This window comes from Acinonyx jubatus, chromosome D3 (assembly GCF_027475565.1).
Source record: "Acinonyx jubatus isolate Ajub_Pintada_27869175 chromosome D3, VMU_Ajub_asm_v1.0, whole genome shotgun sequence".
Lineage (NCBI taxonomy): Eukaryota > Metazoa > Chordata > Mammalia > Carnivora > Felidae > Acinonyx > Acinonyx jubatus.
This window is the reverse complement of record NC_069392.1, coordinates 12,979,666-13,000,555: the sequence shown is the minus strand read 5'-3', so window position 1 is coordinate 13,000,555 and position 20,890 is coordinate 12,979,666. Positions and strand designations below refer to the sequence as shown.

Sequence of the window (20,890 nt, the reverse complement as noted above, 5' to 3'; positions counted from 1 at the left end):
GACAATTTGGCCATTTTTCAAGAACATTTTTTTGGTCCTCCCTTCTACCTTTGCATTCTGGGACCATAATTATATATAAGAGTGCTTGATCATAGTCTTCTTTTGGCTTTACTCATTATTCTTTCAGTTTGAAAAAATACTTTGTTCTTCAGCTTATATAATTACATTGTATGTTGTCAGGTCCCCCGTACCCCCCCTTTTTTCTTTTACTGTGCTACTTTACTGTTAAACCCATTCAGTGAGTTTATTTTGTAATTTGTGCCTGGAAATTCTCATGTTTTTATGTTTTTCATTTCTTATTAAGTTTAAATTCTTGACCGTACTTATGATAGCTTTCTTAAAGTGATTTTTAATTCCATCATCACTTTCATTTCTGGGTTTGTTTCTCTTCACTGATTTTTCTGCTGGCCATGAGTCTCTTTTTGCTATGTCTTTGAATGTCTGGTGTTCTTTTATTGGGTGGTGGATATTGTGAATATTATGTTGTTGAAAGTCTGGATTGTATTTCTTTCCTGTAAAGAGTTGAATTTTGTTTTGGCTGGCAGTTAGCTACTTGTAGATGAGATGATGATGGTAGTGATGGTCATTATTTTTGAGAATCGATTTTTAGGGTGTGTTAGAGCAATCATGGCCCTTCTGTGGTCTCTGTTTAATGCCCAACATGTTTAACTGTTTTCATCCTGACTGTTCAGAACGAGACTTGTCTCCCAGTTTTGTGTGAACTGTTAGAGTGATAGCTCTCTAGTAATTCTTTGCCAGGCCTCATGGAATTTTGCTCTTTGAATGTGTAGCTTAGTGTATGTAGGAACTATTTCACAAGAACCCCTATCAGATCTCTGGAGCTCTTTTTCTGCAGAACTTTCTGGTGATAGGCTCTCATAAATTCCAGCTGCCTCAGCCTTTGCAAGGCCTACTTCATTTGTTTTCTTTCTCTTAGAGATCCTAGCTCCATGCTGTCTTTTGTCCAATGTCTGAAAACAGTAGTTTCATACTTTTTTGTCTAGTTGTTTATGGTAGAAGGATAGTTACAGTGTTTCTTATATTTTAAATGCCATATTTGCCTGCGTGTGTTATCTTCTATCCTAGTTCAGGGTTTTGTTTTTTGGTTTTTTTTAAGGATCAGAAGGTAGTTATTTCAGGCTCACAGGTCACACAGTCTCAGTTACAACTAATCAGCTCTGTGGTTGTAGTGTGGCAGGAGCAAAGATAGTATGTAAATAAATGGGCAAAGTTGTGTACGAATACACCTTTATCCATAAAAACATTTGGCCATCTAGTTGTGGTGTTCTGACACGCCTTTCCTATCTTAGCCACATCGTATTTCCGGTATGGTTTGTATGTTTCTCTCCTATGATTATCGACACACATTTATAGGCAAATGTGTCCATTATTACCAAGTTTGTGGTGAGAAATCATAATAATTTCTTCTTATGTCATTCTTTTATTTTCCCCATTTTTTCCTGCATTATTATGAAGTTTTGTGAATCTGTTGAGTGTGAGTTTTTCTTTCAGATTACACCAGAGAACATAAAATTTTAACAACAACAAAAACATTCAGCTGACCCATGGGGTATAGTTTGTCAGTCCCTTGAACTAGTTGACTGAGATACAAGTGATATTGGAGATACAAAATCTTATGATTGGAAGGGAAGAATCTTTGAGATTTGTATTTCATGTTTGAAAGGAACCTTACAAATCATACTGTCCAACCACCCCTTTGATGTTTGAAGCCACATCCAGTATTAACAGCTTCTCCTTAACATCTCATATGTATGATTCTCAGGGATCTCAACCAGGGATTTTTTGAGGAAGCTATCACTGTTGTTGTTTTAATCATCAGTTTTTCCATTTGATTCTCTGCTACCACTTGGGTCTGTGCTAAGCATATCTAATTCATCTTCCACATATGAGTCTTTCATATAAGTTGAAGACTTCATAAATTTCTTCAGAATGTTAACTCCATATTAAATGCATCCAGCCTAATTCCACTATGGCTTTATTCTTTTTGTTTTTTGATTTTTTTTTTTTTTTTTTTTTTTTTTGCTGCCATGTTTATTTGCTTGAAAGTATTGAACATGAGGCCATAGAGACTCTAGCCATATGACATGTTTAGATTTCCTTACCAACCTAGTCCTTCATCTGTTAATTTGTTCCAGTTTATCTAGATTTCTCTCAAAGTATGGAGTTGGGAGCTGAAGGCAGTATTGACTAGGGACTTGCTATGTAAGATACATTGTGCAGGATCTAGATCCTGTGCTTTTAGCAGTGTAGCTTAAGATGGAAGTAACTTTTTTAGTAGCTCTTTCACGTTGTTTAATTATGTTAAGCTTCTTGTCAAATAAAATCTTTGAGCCCTTTTCACTCATATTCTGCTAACCCAGCCTCCCTAGTTTTTATTTTTATGTTTTGGAACTAATATTGGTAAATATTCAGGAAAAAGTTGTTGTGAATCAGCAAAAATGTACATATGTTAGAAAACGTCTTTGATATTCAGCTTCATCATATGGAGAGTTACCATATTGCGTTTCTCACAACATGGAAATAACATGTTAGGTGGGAGTCCTATGGGACATCCAGTGTCTTGTTGTCCTCAGCCCCTCTGCAGAGGGAACCTGGGCAAGCTGCTTAGGTAAATGTAGGAAGAGTTGAAGACTTAGGTGGGAGGAAGTGTGTAGCTGGAAGTATGTCTCTGGTTAATTGAAGTTTTAATAGTCTAAAAATGGAGCAAAAAAAGACAACAGCACAATATTTTAACACATGGTAGATAACCTTTTGGCTTTTGCAACACAATTTATGGGATGTCAAATTATTCTTAAGATTAGAAATTTGGGCCAATCGGTCTATAAAGTGGTATAATGTATTTTCAATATTAGTAGTAATTTTTGTAGGCATTAAATATGTCTTACTACATTTGATCAGTTTTTTTCTTTTTTAAAAAATTAGAGTCGTATTATTAACATAGTTTAAGAATCAAATAGCTCTACAAGGTTTATATGAATAATATTCCTCTGATGGCTATTTTACCTTTTCCACAAACACTTTCACCCCCTTTTGTTGATTATCTTGATTCTTACTTAAATGTAAGAATCTAATACTGAATATTCTAAATACTAAGCTTGCAGTTACTTTTAAGGTTTTCAAATTCTGGATCTTTCATTATTGAAGATGAGGATTTAGCTCATTCTCTCCGCCCCCTACAAATACTTTTCCCATCTTCCCATTTTAACGAAATAGTTACATGGTAATTTTAATTAGCTTATTATTCAGTGTTAACATTCATTTGATTATGTAAATGTATGGCTGAGCCATCTAGTATACTCTGATTACTTTTTCTGCATAATTTGAAGATAGTAATTACCTTTTTTCTTTATTTGACTATTTACTATGTATTTTTAATTAACTCATCCTCATACTTTTTGCCTGTTGTCTGAATCTCCTTTTAATTTAAGGCTTGCAAATGTATTCTGTCATTTTCATCTTCTTGAGATACAACCTGTTGCAATCTGGATTGGTTGCCCTCTACATTGATGCACAGTTGACAGCCTGTAATCATCTGATTATTCCCTGTTGTTTTAGGAATTCGTGTTCACTCCATCCCATGTTGGATCTATTTCCTGAATCTCTTGGTTTATTTGGTTTATTCCTTCTTTTTGGAGGAGTACATCTCCAGGAGTTTCCTGAGAAAGGGTGCGTGTTCTCTCTCTCTCTCTCTCTCTCTCTCTCTCTCTCTCTCTCTCTCTAAGTCTTGCATATTTTAAAATATATTCTACTTCTACACTTCATAATTTAGATTGGCATAGGTAACTAGTTTGGAAATCGTTTTCCTTTAGAATTTTGGAGTTCTTGCACCATTGCCTTGCTTCTGGTATTGCTGTTGTGAAGTCAGAAATCATTCTCATTCCTGATTCTTTGTGTGATCTCTTACTATATGGAAGCTCTGAGGACCTTCTCTTTGCCTGTAGTGTGTTGAAAGTTTACAAAATGCCTTGAGTCTCTTAATCTGTTGTTCTGGGTATTTAGAGAGCCCTCTCAATCTAGAAATTCACATTCTATTTTTCTCAGAAATTTTCATGAATTATTTTATCAGTAACTTCCTCTTTTTTCATTTTGTGTATTTTTTCTTTCTGATAGCTCTTGTATTTGGTTTTGAACTTCCTGTGCTGCTCCTCTCATTTTATCTCCCCCACCCTCCCTACTTTTCAATTTGTATATTTGCTTTACTTTTTGGGATATTTCATAAACTTTATCTTCCAGCCCTTCTATTGAGTTTTCTCATTTTTGGCATCATTAATCCAAAATTTTCAAGAGCTCTTTTTTAGTTTTCTGAGATAGTCTATAGGTCTTTTATTTATTTATTTTTATTTTAAGTTTATTTTTTAAGTTTATTTGTTTTTTTTAAATGCTTATTTATTTGGAGAGAGAGACAGCACAAGTGGGGAGGGACAGAGAGAGAGACACACACGCACACACAGAATCTGAAGCAGGCTGCAGGCCCTGAGCTGTCAGCCCAGAGGCTGATATGGGGCTCGAGCCCACCAACTGCGAGATCGTGACCTGATCTGAAAGGAAGAGTTGGATACTGAAGCGACAGAGCCACCCAGGTGCCCTCAAATAGTGCAACCATTACATGGCGTGAGATCAGGCCCCATGTTGGGCTCTGTGCTGACAGTGAGGAGCCTGCTTGGGATTCTCTCTCCCCTTCACTCTCTGCCCGTCCCCCACTTGTGTTTGTGCAAGTGCTCACTGTCTCAAATAAGTCTTTTAAAAATGGCAGCACTATTTTATCTCTTTGAGAATATTAACAATGGATTAGGATTTTTGTTCTTCTCCCAGTCTAGTCTGTTTCCTTCAAGTTACTTTTCTGTTTGTTTCTGTTTCTTTTTGTCTGTCATTCCTCCGTATTTTCCCTCAACTCTAGTAATTCTGGGTTGTCCATGCTTAGGAGTGGCGGACTGAAAAACTGCTTGGAAGTTGAGTATGCGAGTGACATTTACCGTGCACTTCGCTGATCTGGATGGGCTCTTTAGTTGGGGGAACCTCTGTTGTCAATATTTTGAGGTCTTTTCTGTTGAGCTGGTTAGATTTCCCAAAGAAGACTTCCAGATGCCCTTTCTCTCTAGGCGGTGAAAGACTGGTTGCCAGCTTTCCGGGTGCTGAGAGCGAAATGGGAGAGGGTGGTTTTTTACTTTTATTTTGTGCATGTTCACTGTTTTCACTCTGGTCCCCTGCCTTCAGTTGTGTCTGCGTCCCTCAGTCCAGATACTCTCTGTTTTTACTGGCCCCAGAGAATACCCTTCCAGTTGTTCGATGGGGTAAAAAGAGCAGTGGGGAGGGTACCTGAGTGCCTGAGTTCTTGAGTGCCTTCTAAGCAGGCCTTCAGCCACTTTTCCTTATTTCATCTCCTTTCTGCCTTTTAACCCTCCATCCAAAGATAACTTGTATTGTTAACGCCTGAGTCTGAGGGGATTCTGTGCATATTGGGTTTTATCTGCCCTTTCTCCATAGCTAGGATTCAGTTTTTTTAGACATTATAAATTTCTTTACCTCTTGAGCATCTGCTTCTTAGCTTTCAAAATCTTGATGCTCTCATCTTCTCTTCTACCTACCATTGTGATGTTATGATTTAAGGGAAAAACAAAACAAACATTCTTGACTGGTGTTTTAGAGGAGCTTAAGAGAGCAAAAGCAGATGTGTCTGTTTACCCTGGTGTCTTTACCTGGAGCTGATTAGTTGTGTTTTTACAGAAGTTTTCTATTATTCCTGATTTTTTCCCTTTCTCTGACTCAAGTTGAGGGATGATTTAATGTGTTTGCTGTATTTTCCTGATCTTCTAGAGTAGTAACCCTATCATGGGAGGTTGTGAGGTGAGGCAGATTTGGAATTTCCTCGTACACCCATGTTAGCCCCAGATAATCACAGCTGCCTTTTCTACACACCATCCTAGAATCCTGCTCAAGATTGGTATTAAGGTAATTGTTCTGTAGTTTGAGAAGTCTCTCTTTTACCTGTTTCTTGAAAATTCAGATCTTCTGGCAGCTCTCCTATTCGTACGGATCATCCTAAGGCATATAATTAAGGGTTCAGTCTCATTTACAAGTTGCCTTTGTGAGTAGGATGTAATTAGCCTGGGCCAGGAGACTTGAATTCATTTATAGTATCTAGGTCAACCGTATCGCTTTACAGGTCAGGAAGCTGTGCTGCCCTGAGAGGGGAGTAGATTTCCTAGTATCATACAGGTAAATAGTTAAAAAACTAGGACTTGAACCTATCTTCTGACCTCCAGCCAGTGTTTCTTCTGTGGTACTATACCTCCCTGAGTTCATTCATACCAAGTCCTGTTACTTCGACTCTGTTCGGTGACTGCTGAATACAGCTTCAACCCTGAGGAGCCACACTGCAAGTACATACTTGTTAGTCATGTGGGTTCTAATTGCAATGGGTCAGTGCAAATAAATGACTTCCTTTGGGAGAATTTATCAGCTCATTTCCTATGTATTGTGTCTAAAGAATAGCACATTAAGAATCAATATAAATTTTCTTTAAATACATTCATGCTGTTAGAAACTGCATTTATCCCGATTCTGTCGTAATCTATTTAATTCCAACCATTCTGAACTGACTATAGTGGCCTAAACAGAAGGCCACGGGAGCCTCTGCCAGTTAAGTTCAATTTTCTGAGGACCTTGACTACCTGTTCAACAGATGCCAGCCATTGAGGAGAAAATTTCCCTCCCGTCTTTCTTGCTATTATTAGAATAGTTATTTTCTTGGCTTGTTGTACGTACCCTCTAAAAATTAGCTTGTGTAGATACAGTCTTATAGTGGTAACATGTAAAAGAAGGCATATAATTATCTGAGTGAAATAAAAACAGTCTCTTCTATTCATGGGAGGTGTGTGGGCTCTCTTGTTCTAGTTTTCTTAATACCTCAGGAAGACTAAAGAAAGATTCGTGAACTTTCTTAAATTAGAAAGTATGGCCATGAGCTCTTGCCATTGCTAAATTGAGTTGATGACAGTTTCTTTGTACTATTTTATAATCCTCTAGGGCTAATTTTTACCATTAGCCTTAAGAAGCAGCATGGCAGAGTGGGAAAGAATTTATGCCTTAAATTCAGTTATGCTTTAAATCCATTTATATTTGGGATCTGCCATTTGCTGCCTGTGTAGTTTTGGGAGAATTACTTAACCTTTCTGAGTCCTAATTTCTTTACCTGTTTGTTTGTGAAGGTTAGAAATTCTATGTGAAGACCCTGCTGTGGTGCCTGTTGTTAAATAGGTGATGCATCAGTGCTCAAAGTTGGGGTTATTATTCTATACATGTGCGTGCTGGGTTTTTTCCTTGTGTATTTTAATTCCATCTTTTGGATTCCGTCTTTTAAAAACCATGTAATTTTAAACTTAAATATGATTATGGATTGTTTGCCAGTGAGAAATACTGCATTTTGGGATAATTTGCATCTAGAAATATTTTATACGGTTGCTTCACAATTTTGGAATCATTAGATAAAGGATTTTGAGGCTTGGAAATCTGTACTTGTGTCAGAAATTGGGTCAATAGTAGTTGGTGTGGAATTGATTTTTAACTATAAACATGATCATGGTATATGAGGCTGTCTAATTGAATACACATCCATGATAGGATTTTTTTTGGACAGTATTTCAGTATTACTGAAATACTTTTTTTTTTTTAATTTTTTAATGTTTATTCATTTTTGAGCGACAGAGAGAGTGCAAGCGCTGGAGGGGCAGAGAGAGAGAGGGAGACAGAGAATCCAAAGCAGGCCCCAGGCTCTGAGCTATCAGCACAGAGCCTGACCTGGGGCTTGAACCCACAAACCATGAGATCATAATCTGAGCCCAAGTTGGATCATTAACCGACTGAGCCACCCAGGTGCTCCTTCCCTCTCCTCTCCTCTCCTCTCCTCTCCTCTCCTCTCCTCTCCTCTCCTCTCCTCTCCTCTCCTCTCCTCTCCTCTCCCCTCCCCTCCCCTCCCCTCCCCTCCCCTCCCCTCCCCTCCCCTCCCCTCCCCTCCCCTCCCCTCCCCTCCCCTCCCCTCCCCTCCCCTCCCCTCCCCTCCCCTCCCCTCATTTATTTTGAGAGAAAGCATATGTGTGCATGAGTGGGGGAAGGGCAGAGAGAGGGAGAGAGAAGCTGAGAGAGAGAATCCCAAGCAGGCTCTGCGCTAACAGCAGGGCTAGAACCCACGAACTGTGAGATCATGATCTGAGCCGAAATCAAGAATTGGATGCTTAAATGACTGAGCCACCCAGGTGCCCCCGAGTTGTCTTCCCTCTTATCAAACATTAATTAATTCAAAATTTAAAGCTAAGCCTTTGCACATTCACTTTATACTTAGTTATCTCGGTTAGGCTTAAATGGTGTTTCATTGTTAGATTTTTCAGTGAAGACTGGTATAATGATATTTAATTTTAGCTTTAAGGTAATGAACGAAATTGTTTTAAGATAATGGGACATTTTTCAGTTTTTCTGGTTGAATTAATTATGAAGTGATTAAGTTTGTAGCTCTGTTGTTGTATCACTTGCATTTGTGTTATATCACTTGCTAGAACAACTCCATAAAGAATATAGAGCAGGCGGCAGCGGCTTCCCTTTATCACTGAGACCAGAGAAGCACTGATAGGAAGTTAGTGGAAGTGCCGGGATTAGGAAATCATTCTCCTGAATCAAAGCCAAATATTTTGTTTGCTGAACCGTGCCGGATGTTACAGGTGAAAGTATTCTAGTGAATAAATTGCTGTTCATAGATTTCTTGGGGACTGACTCACCTGATGTTTCAATCTCTGATATATCTTAATTTTCTAACCTTTTAAATATAGTTAATGTACATATTAGGGATTTATATTTATTGGTATCTTTTGTCTTCCCCGCCAACCCCCAGATCCTTGGGCACAGAACATGAGCTTAGGTGCTTATAAGAAAAATTAGTCTTTTACTTAACTTTTCTGATTTCAACTGCCTCTTAAAGTCTTTTTATTTAGTTTACTTCTTTGACCTTTATTTAAAAATTGATGTTAGGCTTTCTGTTTTAAACACACACATACGTACACATTGATTTCATTCGAAGAAATAAAGAGATTTGTATGCGAGAAAAATGTACAAAAGATCTGAACAAACAACTCAAGGAGAAATAGTACTGTCATTACTAGTAATGATAGTGATATCATTTATATTTTTTGCCATATGCCAGGCATCTTCCTAAGTATATACATACTGACTCATTTAATCAACTCTGTAAATACTGTTATCCTGATTTTACTGGTAACACAACAGAGAGACAAAGGTTAAGTAACTTGCTAAGACTTGCTACTTACAGCTAGTGAGTGTAGGGCTGGTATTCAAACCCAGGAAGGCAGGCCCCAGATTATACTTATGATTAAATATATGATAATGATTCCCTCTGAACTGAAAAAGGACTACATATTAGTACAGGGACATACCATTCTATTAAATTGGCAGGTATTTAAGAAGATACGCAATTTGGGAGGAGGTTATTTGTATTAGTGGGACTACTAATTGAAAAACTGTATGGTAGCACTCATCCATGAGTCTTAAAATATTCATATTCTTTGGTAATTCTACCTCAAGCAGTCTCTCTTAAGAAAGTGATCTGGAAAATAACGGTATGCAAGGGTGTTTACCAGTTATAACAGTGAAAATGAAAGTTTGTCTAATTATTACGGGATAAATTATGTTTTCTCCAGTGAATACATACGTATTATACAAACATTAAAAACTGTTTTAAAAACAATTTTTTAAATGTTTATTTTTGAGGGAGAGAGAGAGAGAGAGAGAGAGACAGAGCATGAGCAGGGAGGGGCAGAGAGAGGGAGACACAGAATCCGAAGCAGGCCCCAGGCTCTGAGCTGTCAGCACAGAGCCTGACGTGGGGTTTGAACTCACAAGACATGAGATCATGACCTGAATGGAAGTCAGATGCCCAACTGACTGAGCCACCCACGCGCCCCTAAAAACTGTTTTTGAAGAATAATTTATATATATATGTAAATATAGTAATTTATATATATATATAACTATATATATATAAATATAGTAAGTCAAAAAGCAGGCTATAAAGCCATGGTAATATGGTTCTAAATTAAAAACTATGTACAGAAAAACAGGAAGAACATACATTAAGATACTAATAATTATTTCTGATGTGATTATGGAAAATATTCCTGGTGTTATTATTTTTAAAATTATTATTACTATTTTTAATGTTTATTTTTGAGAGAGAGAGAGACAGAGTGTGAGCAGGAGAGGGTCAGAGAGAGAGGGAGACACAGAATCTGAAGCAGGCTCCAGGCTCCAAGCTATCAGCACAGTGCCTGATGGGGGGCTTGAACTCAGGAACGGTGAGATCAAACCTGAGCCGAAATTGGATGCTTGACTGACTGAGCCACCCAGGTGCCCCTCCTGGTGTGATTATTTTACTTTTAATTTATGTTATTTATTTTTGAACTTACTGCATTGTCCATGTAGTACTTTCATACTAAGAAAACAAAGTGGCATAAAGGGGAAAGCATAAATGATGCTTTTACCAAGAATATTCATTAGAGATTGGATTTGCATATCTCACAATGTGAAGGGGGGTAAGTCACTGAATGCCAGACAGTTTTAATTTGGACATTATTATATTTGGAACAATTTTTTTTGAAGTGACGCATTTTATGGGATTGAATAAAATTGATATTTTTTTCTTAAATGTGTTTCGTTCATTATGGTGATTGATTGTTTCAGCACTTTAAATTTGTTTCAGTTATGTTAGCAGGAGATACTGTTTTTTTCTATCTTATACTTGATTTTTGAAAAACAACTGACAAAAATTGACTTGGTGGCGGTGGGGAGGGAAGATGAGTGGGTAAGGATTGAATGCAAGGGACACATGGAGTCTTTTGTGCAGAATGATATTATGAATCCCTTTTATTACCAGTTTTGTATATATAGTTGTAGTTTATAGCTATTTAAATAAGGAATTCAGCTTCTGTTTGTGTTGAACCATCTTTGAGTTTTAGCTGCTTAGCCCCCTCTAAGATTTAAGAAATTTTAAAATACAAATGTAGGTAATGGGATAAAGACCCGGGTTCTGCTTGCAGCTGGTTTAGTTTCCATGTTTTAAAATGTGTTTGGAAGACAAAAGACAAAAACATGAATAAATTGCTGATAACTTTGCATCAGTTTTGTTAGTAGCTTGCTTTGGCGTTAATGATGAAGCACTATGATGCTGCATGATAACTGCTTTCTTGATTAAGAAAGATTGAAACTAGCTTCTGGATGGGAAGGAATTGAGGAAATTCTTTGAAAAAAACGATTTCAGTTTTCTGAACTTATTTTTTAAACTCTTACCTGATTTCTTCTTTTTTGAAAATGTTTATTTATTTATTTTGTGTGAGAGAGAGTGAGCATGCATGTGTGTGCGAGTGGGGTAGAGATAGGGAGAGAGAGAATCCCAAGCAGGCTCTGCACCATCAGCACAGACACAGACATGGGGCTTGGTCTCATGAACGGTGAGGTCACGATCTGAGCCGAAATCAAGAATCGGATGCTTAACTTACTGAGCCACCTAGACTTCCTCTTACCTGATTTCTAAATATAATTTATGAATCAAATAAGAAATAATAGAAAATAGCTTTTATATGTAAGGACTTTATAGTACATTCTGGGTAAAAATGGTTCAACCGGAAATAATAATCATTTCTTTGTGGTGATTTGGTATTTAATATGAAGAGCCATGTAGAAATCTTGATATAAAAAAATGAAGTTTTGAGGCACCTGGGTGGCTCAGTCGGTTAAGCGTCCGACTTCGGCTCAGGTCATGATCTCGCGGTCTGTGAGTTCGAGCCCCGCGTCGGGCTCTGTGCTGACCGCTCAGAGCCTGGAGCCTGCTTCGGATTCTGTGTCTCCCTATCTCTCTGCCCCTCCCCTGCTCATGCTCTGTCTCTCTCACTCTCAAAAATGAATAAATGTTAAAAAATTTTTAACAAATGAATTTTTTCTCCCTTTAAAAATCAAGGAGGATTGACAAACATTTTTCAGTAAGAGAACTCTTAGGTGAAGTGTAGTGACAATATTTACTGTAGCAGATTTGCTTATCTGTAATGGAAGCCTGTTTTTAAGTGTTCTGTAAGTAAAAAGAAATATCAAAACCATTGTAATTTTCTTGTCTTTTTCCAGGCTGAACTCACGGGAATCAAATGGCGTAGGTACAATTTTGGAGGGCATGGGGACTGTGGACCCATAATTTCAGCCCCAGCCCAAGATGATCCAATCCTGTTAAGTTTCATCCGCTGTTTGCAAGCCAACTTGCTGTGTGTATGGCGTCGCGATGTCAAACCAGATTGCAAAGAGTTATGGATTTTCTGGTGGGGAGATGAACCCAACCTAGTGGGTGTAATACATCATGAACTGCAGGGTAAGGTTTTGTTTTTTCTTAAAAACTGTTACCATCGTGTGTGTGTGTGTGTGTGTGTGTGTGTGTGTGTGTGTGTGTATAAAATTATAATTATTTAACAGTAGTAAGTTTCAAAAAGAATTTATTAAAACTTGCTGAGAAAAATTCAAGTGTTTAATGGGTATGTCTCTTGAAAGGAATATCCTCACTCTTACTCCTCTTCTTTCTACTTCTGTTATTTTTTTCAAATTTGCTTGTTGTTTCCCAGTCATGCTAGGAACCAGAACCTGTGAGCCACTGTTACTAAAGGAAAATACTGTGTCCCCTGGGTGTTTTGGGGTGGAACAAGGCTAAGATCCACTGTTTTAAAATGATAGTGAGTTGTGAGTAATTAGCAAGTCTGTGAAATGAACAGAATTGTTTTTTCTTGGACTGTGGCTGTTGTGGTTCATTACCAGCTGAACACTGATGGAAAGTTGTAAAGTGATAATAAAAGTTAGTACAAGCCTTATTGGAAAAGATTATGAGATGACATTGGATAGTATTTTGTAGAAAGATTAAATAATCTGATCTGATTTTGAGGTAGCAAGTTTTCCTTTGTTTTGTTCCTGCTTTTTATATAATTAGGTGATTCCAGGAAATACTTGCTCTCCATTGTTGTCTAATTTTTAACTTCAGATTATAGCTGATATGTGGAAACTTTGAATTAATCTAAGAGTTTCATTACTCTAAGCTATTTTTTGTATTTATTGTAGATTTATAACCAGGGGAAATTTTATCACTATTCTTTGAATGTCGGTAAGGTTTTTTTACTTCTTTACCTAAATGTTTCCATTTAGTATGCTAAATAATTTTTCTAAATCAAGATTAATTACAATCTTTAGGGTAGTGCATTAACCCTTTTTGACTTAACTCTGCTAGAGCCAACTTTAATTATGTCCAAACTACTCTATATTTTGTTAGTTTGTGGTTGAAAAAGTTCAGATAATGTTTGAAATGTTTTGTTAGTTGATATATTTAGTGTTTTTTTTTAAAGGAAAGAGTAAAATTAACTTTAATGTGTACTTGAGGTTCTATTCTAAGGTGTCTGAATATGGCTAAAGAATTTTCCTGCCAAGTTTTGTTTGATATCTTCCTAGCTTTTCTTTGCAGCCATTTTTTTTTTTTTTTTAAATCTGTGATATCCTTTGCCACAACAGCCAGAGGGCAGTAAACCACAGTGGACTAATTGAGCTGTTTACCTTATGGTCCATTTGTCTATTCAACATGAACCTTTCTCCCTGTAGTTTTTAGAATGTTTGGTTTATAAATAAAAGAACCCAGTCTGGGTAGGATTGCTTACTTAGCTGGTTAATCAGCAGAATCTTAGAACTTACATACATATCAAAGCTTATTTTAGGTAGTTAGCAATGAACTCAGGTAAAATTAGTTTAATTAGTTTAATCCACATCTGGATTCCATTTATCAGAATTTTTAAAATAAGATACCCCCGGAAGATAATTATAGCATTTATATTTGTTCGTTTAAATATCAAAACATATAGTTTTGTTATAAAATTTTTTTATACATGTAGTAGAGGAATATAACATTTTTGTTTATCCTTTATTTCTCATGTTTACTTCTGATTTTTAATGTCCTTCAGTTTCTCTACTCTGTATTGATAGCTTATGTCTGAACTTCTTGGTCTGGTCTTTATTTGTTAGCAGCACAAATTATCATTTTATAATAGTGATGAAACCAAACCCAACTGTTAATTAGGCTTATTTACTTCATGTATGGAGTAAAGCTGTTTGTCCATACCAACAAAGCACGTGATCAGTGTTCTTAGAAATAACAAGTTACTGTGTTATTTCTCATGGGCTTTGTTACTGAGTTAACAAAAAGATGTAGACTATCTAAAATTTTCATAGTTGTTTTAGATCGCACATGTATTTATTTCATTGATTAATTAAATATTTTTTCGGTAAAGAATTAAGCAAAGATTGACTTCTGTTTATAAACTTTTTTATAAACCACAGTAATACTACATTTTAATTAAAAAATTAGGAAAACAGAACTGTCAGATGAAGAGAATAAAAATCCCGAAGTCTAAAACAGAGTTGTAATATTTGGTATTTTTATGTATAAGTGAAATTGGTATCATACTGTTTTGTAACTCTGTCTTTTTCACTTTACAATGTATTGTGAATGTTTTCTCATGAGAATGATTATTTTTTATTTTTATTTTCTAACCTATTGAGTCTGAAAACGGTATAAACTTTATTCTCTTACTTGCTACCAGGAAAGTATTACAGTAATGGAATAGTCATAACTTTGTTAAGTACACTTATTCTTTTTGATATGTTGAATTGGGGAAGGTTTTTAGATGAAAGCATGTGAAGCGTCCATCCCATAGGTAAAAGTGGTTGAAAAGGGGACTTTTATGTGGTTCAACCTAATTTTAGAAAGTATTTGAAACTTAATTAGAAAAATGAGTGGCATAAGGACAACTTTATTTCAAGTGAGGGAGAATATGAGACGTAGAGTGGTCATGAGAAAAAGGTACAAAGGAAATATTTTAATTGGTAGTCATACAAATTGAAGATATTTTGGAATCGTTTTGTTCTTTTTTATTTAAAATTTTTAAAAATGTTTTTTATTTATTTTTGAGAGAGAGAATATGAGCAGGGGAGGGGTAGAGAGAGAGGGAGACATAGAATCCAAAGCAGGCTCCAGGCTCAGAGCTGTCAGCATAGAGCCCGACGCAGGGCTCAAACTTGTGAACTGCAAGATCATGACCTGAGCCAAAGTCAGATGCTCAACCGACCGAGCCACCCAGGAGCCCCTGTGTTGTTCTTTTCTCATATGTAAGAGTCATTTCATATGTATTTCATAAAGTACATTTTAACAGAGCCCTATAATATTAAGCACGATGGTACCATTATTGTAACATTGTCTTTTCTTTTTTTAAAAAATTTTATGTATTTTGAGAGAGCGTGCATGAGTGGGGGGGGCACAGAGAGCGGGAGAGAGAGAGAGAAAATCCCAAGTGTGCCCCATGCGGACAGTGCTCGAACTCACGAACCGTGAGATCATGACCTGGGCTGAAACCAAGTGTCAGATGCTTAAACAACTGAGCCACCTAGGTGCCCCAGTATTTTCTTTTTATAGGGACATTTTATTGTTTCTTCAGATGCTTTTTAATTTTTTTATTTGGTAGTTCCCTTTGTCTTTACAGTGTACTCGAAAGAGCATACTACTAAGAGACCTCACAGTGCAATACAGCACTAAAGCAAGCATTTTTGGTTTATTGTATAAAGTATTCCCATAGAGAATAATCCTGCAGGATTGACACACAGGTTAACTTTAAAATATTAGATGTTTTATTTAAATGCTTGAAGTAACTATGAAATAGTTGGAGAGAACACTAAAACACATTTATAGCCTATCCTGTCACTTGGATAAACACTTTTGGGCCCTTATCTGGGGAATTGCTGTTTTTAGTGTATGGCATAGTGGTTCAGAGCATGGGCTAGATTTTAATCCCTGCTCAGTCACTTGCTAGTTGTGTATTGTTGGTCAAGTACATCATCATTGCCTCAGCTTTCCTCACTGTAAATTGGGTTATAAGGATAACAAAAGTTAAATTACTTAGAACAGCACAGAGAACAGTTAGCCTAAAGACAGTTAACCCATACATCAAAATTCAAATATTTTGACATTTGTTAATGTTTTATTTATGTACTTATTTATTTTATTTTTTGAGAGAGAGAGAGAGACAGGTCATGAGCAGGGGAGGGGCAGAGAGAGAGGGAGACACAGAATCAGAAGCAGGCCCAGGCTCCGAGCCATCAGCCCAGAGCCCAACGCGGGGCTCGAACTCACAGACCGTGAGATCGTGACCTGAGTTGAAGTCGGACGCTTAACCGACTAAGCCACCCAGGCACCACTATTTTGATATTTTTAAAATGATTCTTCTGTAGAGCATTCAACGCTTGCTAATGTACCTCAACTACTAATTTTTAAAGTATACTTAAGGTTGGAGTAATTCTGTTTTTGATTTTAAGTTTTAATATTTGGGTGGAATAACTTAGAATAATAAAACGTTATAAAATGTTAGAGCAGTGAGGATATCCCTCCCTGTACATATGAAAATTGTCTAGGGGCGCCTGAGTGGCTTGGTCGGTTGAGTGGCTGACTTGATTTCGCCTCAGGTCGTGGGATTGAGCCCTGTGTCCGGCTCTGTGCTAAGTGTGGAGCCTACTTAGGATTCCCTCCCTCTGCCCATCTCCCCTGTTCGTGCTCGCGCGCGCTCTCTCTCTCTCTCTCTGTCTCTCCCCCCCCCTCAAATAATAATAAAAATTACCTAGATTCCTGTACACAGAGTTTCATAATAAACCTTAAATTGCATTACGAAGAGATCAGAACTTTAAGGTGTGACTCTTGGATCTCTGTAAGGTAGGTTTGTAACTTTACTGCCATCTCCACACAATGGTGTTGAATTAGGGCACTGGCTGAACACAACTATGTGTATATCCTTCCCTGTGGCCATGCTCAAGTACCTGTATCAGTGGGTCCCGCTGTAGGGTTTTGATGTAATCTCTACCCTTGGTAAGTGTAGAGTTTGGAAACTCTACACTTATGCATATTGTGTAAGCACACACATATGCATATTGCAGAGAAACACTGTAAGTACATGTAAGAGAAATGTAGATTACTTTCCCAATGGGCAGACAGTTTCAGGACCATTGCACAAGTGTTTTATAAACTTACAGCAGAAACACTGTGAGCCCTAGTGCTCAGGGTTGATAACCTTCTTGGTTTCTCATCTGTTTATTGAACTTCTAACCTTAGGCAAGAGTTGTGATCAGCCCTGGATATGTAAAATGAGTTATCTTTAAGGAGCTCACAGTGTTATTGGGGAATTAGTGAGGTGAATCCATAATTATGCTGCGACAAAGTAAGCTGTAAATGATTAAGTTATAGAATCTTGCAGAAGCATCATATTCAGTCTTGGGGAACAGAGGATAGGGAGGTGATGGAAAGCCCAGAGGCTTCAGGTGTGTCTTATTGGGTAAGAAGGAGCTATCTAGGTCGGGATGGACCTTGTTAGGAAGATTATATATAAGATGGATATGAGCAGGAAGGCAATAATGTAATAAATTATTTTATTCTAAATTGAGCTATGAACTTAACCATTGCATTTAGTTTGAGGTATAGATTTATTTAAATTAAAAAATACCAGTGATTACATACTGAACTGTATGTTAATAGTCCTTGCCAATTTTATTTTATTATACCTTTGCTGTTTTTGCTTGGCTAAATTCTTTTCTACATTTTCAATTTGAATTTTAGAGATTAATATAATGTAATATTTTCCTAATCTGCCAGACAAATTATTTTATAAATACCGTCTTCTGGCTGTTTCATTGCCTATTAGTTGGTGGTTGGAAAGACATGCTCTCTTGAAACCCCAAAATGGTAAACAGGGCAAATACAGACTTCTACGAACTGAAGATAGCTTAACCCAAAGCTTAAGAGTACCTGGTCCAGGGGGTGCCTGGGTGGTTCAGTTGGTTGATCATGACTTTGGCTCAGGTCATGATCTCATGGTTCATGGGTTCGAGCCTGCGTTGGGCTCTCTGCTGACAGCTTGGAGCCTGGAGCCTGCTTGGATTCTGGGTCTCCCTCTGCCTCCGCCCCTTCCCCACTTGCGTTCTTTCTCTCTCTCAAAAATAAACGTTAAAAAAAAAAAGTCCCTGGACAAGTATTCTGTATGGCCTAGTATGTGCTAAGTGATGCTTGTTGAATGAAACCCATCTTACATAGTTCTAACATAGCATAGTATTGTACTCTTAGGAGGTTAACTTATAATAAATACACCTAAAGTTTTAAACAATTTAATATTGTGAGGAGATTGAAACCTAATTAAAAGTAAGGCATTAAATATCCATTTTATTTTATATATGTTCTATAAAGAAACTTGTCTATAAATATGCACTGTCTATAATTTTAAAATTGATCTGCTCTCCCTTTTTGATTATTACTAGATAGACAAATATACATCTATACACCTGTCTACCTCTAAAGAATCATATTGGAAGCCTTAGCAATTGGCTTTACTGTCAGTGTAGGGGCAGATTGGCAGTTGTTGCCTTCACTGTTGCATTTATAGTCGTAAGTATCTTTTTTATTTTTCATAAAATAAAACGTTTTTCATCGTGCTGCCACCTATGCCAGGAGATGTGGACACTTGCAAAAACAGCATTAGACATTAGAGAGCTAGAAAAAGGGGATCTGGTTTTCTGACATTGGCCAGTGTAAGATAATTTAAGACACTTTAATACTGTTTTATATTCCACTGCACTGATTACAGGTCTCTGGGGACAAGCGGGCATTTTGTAAGGATGAGGGAGGCTGAGAGGTGAGAATGGAGAGTCAGCTTGCTGGTATTCTCATCTGTATACTTCGACTATAACGTACAATCTCAAATGATGGGATTGATAAAGGCTTTGTTTAGCAGTTTCCGATACAGAACCTAATTCCCTCTGTGCTTTTCATTTTGAAAAATATTTACAGACATGAAGACAAAGTTTTTTTCTGGCTAAACCATGTGAAGGTAATATCTAGTAGTCCTGAACCTTTACCCTTAAACACTTCATCATGTAACTTCTATGAAAATGTAGGACGTTTTCATTGTATTGATGTAATTTGAAGGCAACAAACACTTCAGTTGTCCTGTCAAATTTTTCATAATCTGAATTTGTCTGATTGTTTCTTCATGATTAGATCCAGGTTAAACATTTTTGGCAAGAATATTGAGTTAGGTGATAAGTACTTCTGTGACATCACATCAGAGGCATATCATGTTCATCTGTTCCAATATTGATCCTTTGATGTTTGATTACTTTGTTAAGATAGCATCCACCAGATTTTTCCTATGTAAAGATACCTTTTTCTTTTTGTAATTATTGGTGAATTTGGGGCAAAACTCTTATACTGTGAATATCCTTTGCCCTAACAGCTTTTCAATCTGGTTTGAGGAAAAACCTAACTTTGAGCTATTTAAAAATAACAGAGATCCAAAGAAGACTACATTCTTTTTTTTTTCAAGTTTATTTACCTATTTTGAGAGAGAGAGAGAGCGCGCGCGAGCAAGCCCTAGTGGGAGAAGGGCAGAGAGAGCGAGGGAGAGATCCCAAGCAGGCTCTGCACTGTTGGCATGGAGCCTGATGTGGGGCTTGGACTCCCTAACTGCAAGATCTTCAACTGAGCTGAAGTTGGATGCTTAACTGACTGAGCCACCCAGGCACCCAAAGACTACATTCTTAGGTAACAGGAAAGGTAAGGGGACAGAGAAGAGAAGGAAGAAAAGCATTAAAGATCTAACCAAGGCAGATTATGATGGTAGAATCAAACTCTGAATAGCCTTACTGCTTACCATACTAAAAAGAAAAGTATTGACATTGAATTTTCTAAAATCATAAGCAATAAAGTACATAGGAATATATTACTACGTATCTTATAGTCTGAATTTACAGTTGAATTTTGATTTATGGTTATCTTTGAGAAAATGAAATAATTTTAGTTAACATTGTAAATGGCTTTATTCTTTTTTTTTTTAATTAAAACAACTTTTTTAGGGGCACCTGGGTAGGTTAGTTGGTTAAGTGTCTGACTTCAGCTCAGGTCATGGTCTCACGGTTCGTGGGTTTGAGCCCCACATCTGGCTCTGTGCTGACAGCTCAGAGCCTGGAGTGTGCTTGGGATTCTGTGTCTCCCTCTCTCTCTGCCCCTCCCTCGCTCAGCTGTGTCTCTGTCTCTCAAAAATGAATAAACGTTGAAAAAGTTAAAAAAAATTTTTTTAGGGTTACCTGGGTGGCTCAGTAGGTTGAATGTCTGACTTCGGTTCAGGTCATGGTCTCACGGTTCATGGGTTCGAGCCCCGCGTCAGGCTCTGTGCTGACAGCTTAGAGCCTGGAGCCTGCCTCGGATTCTGTGTCTCCCTCGCTCTCTGTTCATCATCATGCTTATGCGCATTCTCTCTCTCTCTCTCACAAAAATAAACATTAAAAAAATTTTCTTGTAATGTTTTTCTTGTAAAATATTTGAGAGAGAGACAAAGCACGAGCAGTGGGAGGGACAGAGAGAGAGGGAGACAGCATCTGAAGCAGGCTCCAGGCTCTGAGCTGTCAAGCACAGAGCCCTATGGGAAACTTGAACTTGTGAACTGTGAGATCATGACCCAAGCTGAAGTCAGACCCGCAACCAACTGAGCCACCTAGGAGCCCCGTTAAATAACTTTATTCTTAATTGAAATGAAAAATTTTGCTTTTTGAGAAAATAGTGACCCTTTTACATATAAAATTGGCAGGAATGAAATTATTGTTTGGGTTTATTTTCAAGTATATGATTCTGGTGATTTTGAAAACAGGTGAATTTTTTTTGCATCATTCTAGATTTGTAGTATTTTACATACCAACATCTATATGGAGA

The 20,890-nt window shown here is 37.2% G+C and overlaps 1 protein-coding gene across 2 annotated transcripts in view; it reads left to right on the top strand.

The window, feature by feature from the left end:
- Positions 1–20,890, top strand: part of MED13L (mediator complex subunit 13L) — a 301,950-nt gene that overhangs the window by 23,665 nt on the left and 257,395 nt on the right. For both annotated transcript variants that reach the window (XM_027044335.2, XM_027044334.2), the window contains exon 2: positions 12,199–12,436. In XM_027044335.2, the coding sequence (XP_026900136.2) occupies positions 12,199–12,436 (238 nt within the window). The remainder of the gene's footprint in view (positions 1–12,198; positions 12,437–20,890) is intronic.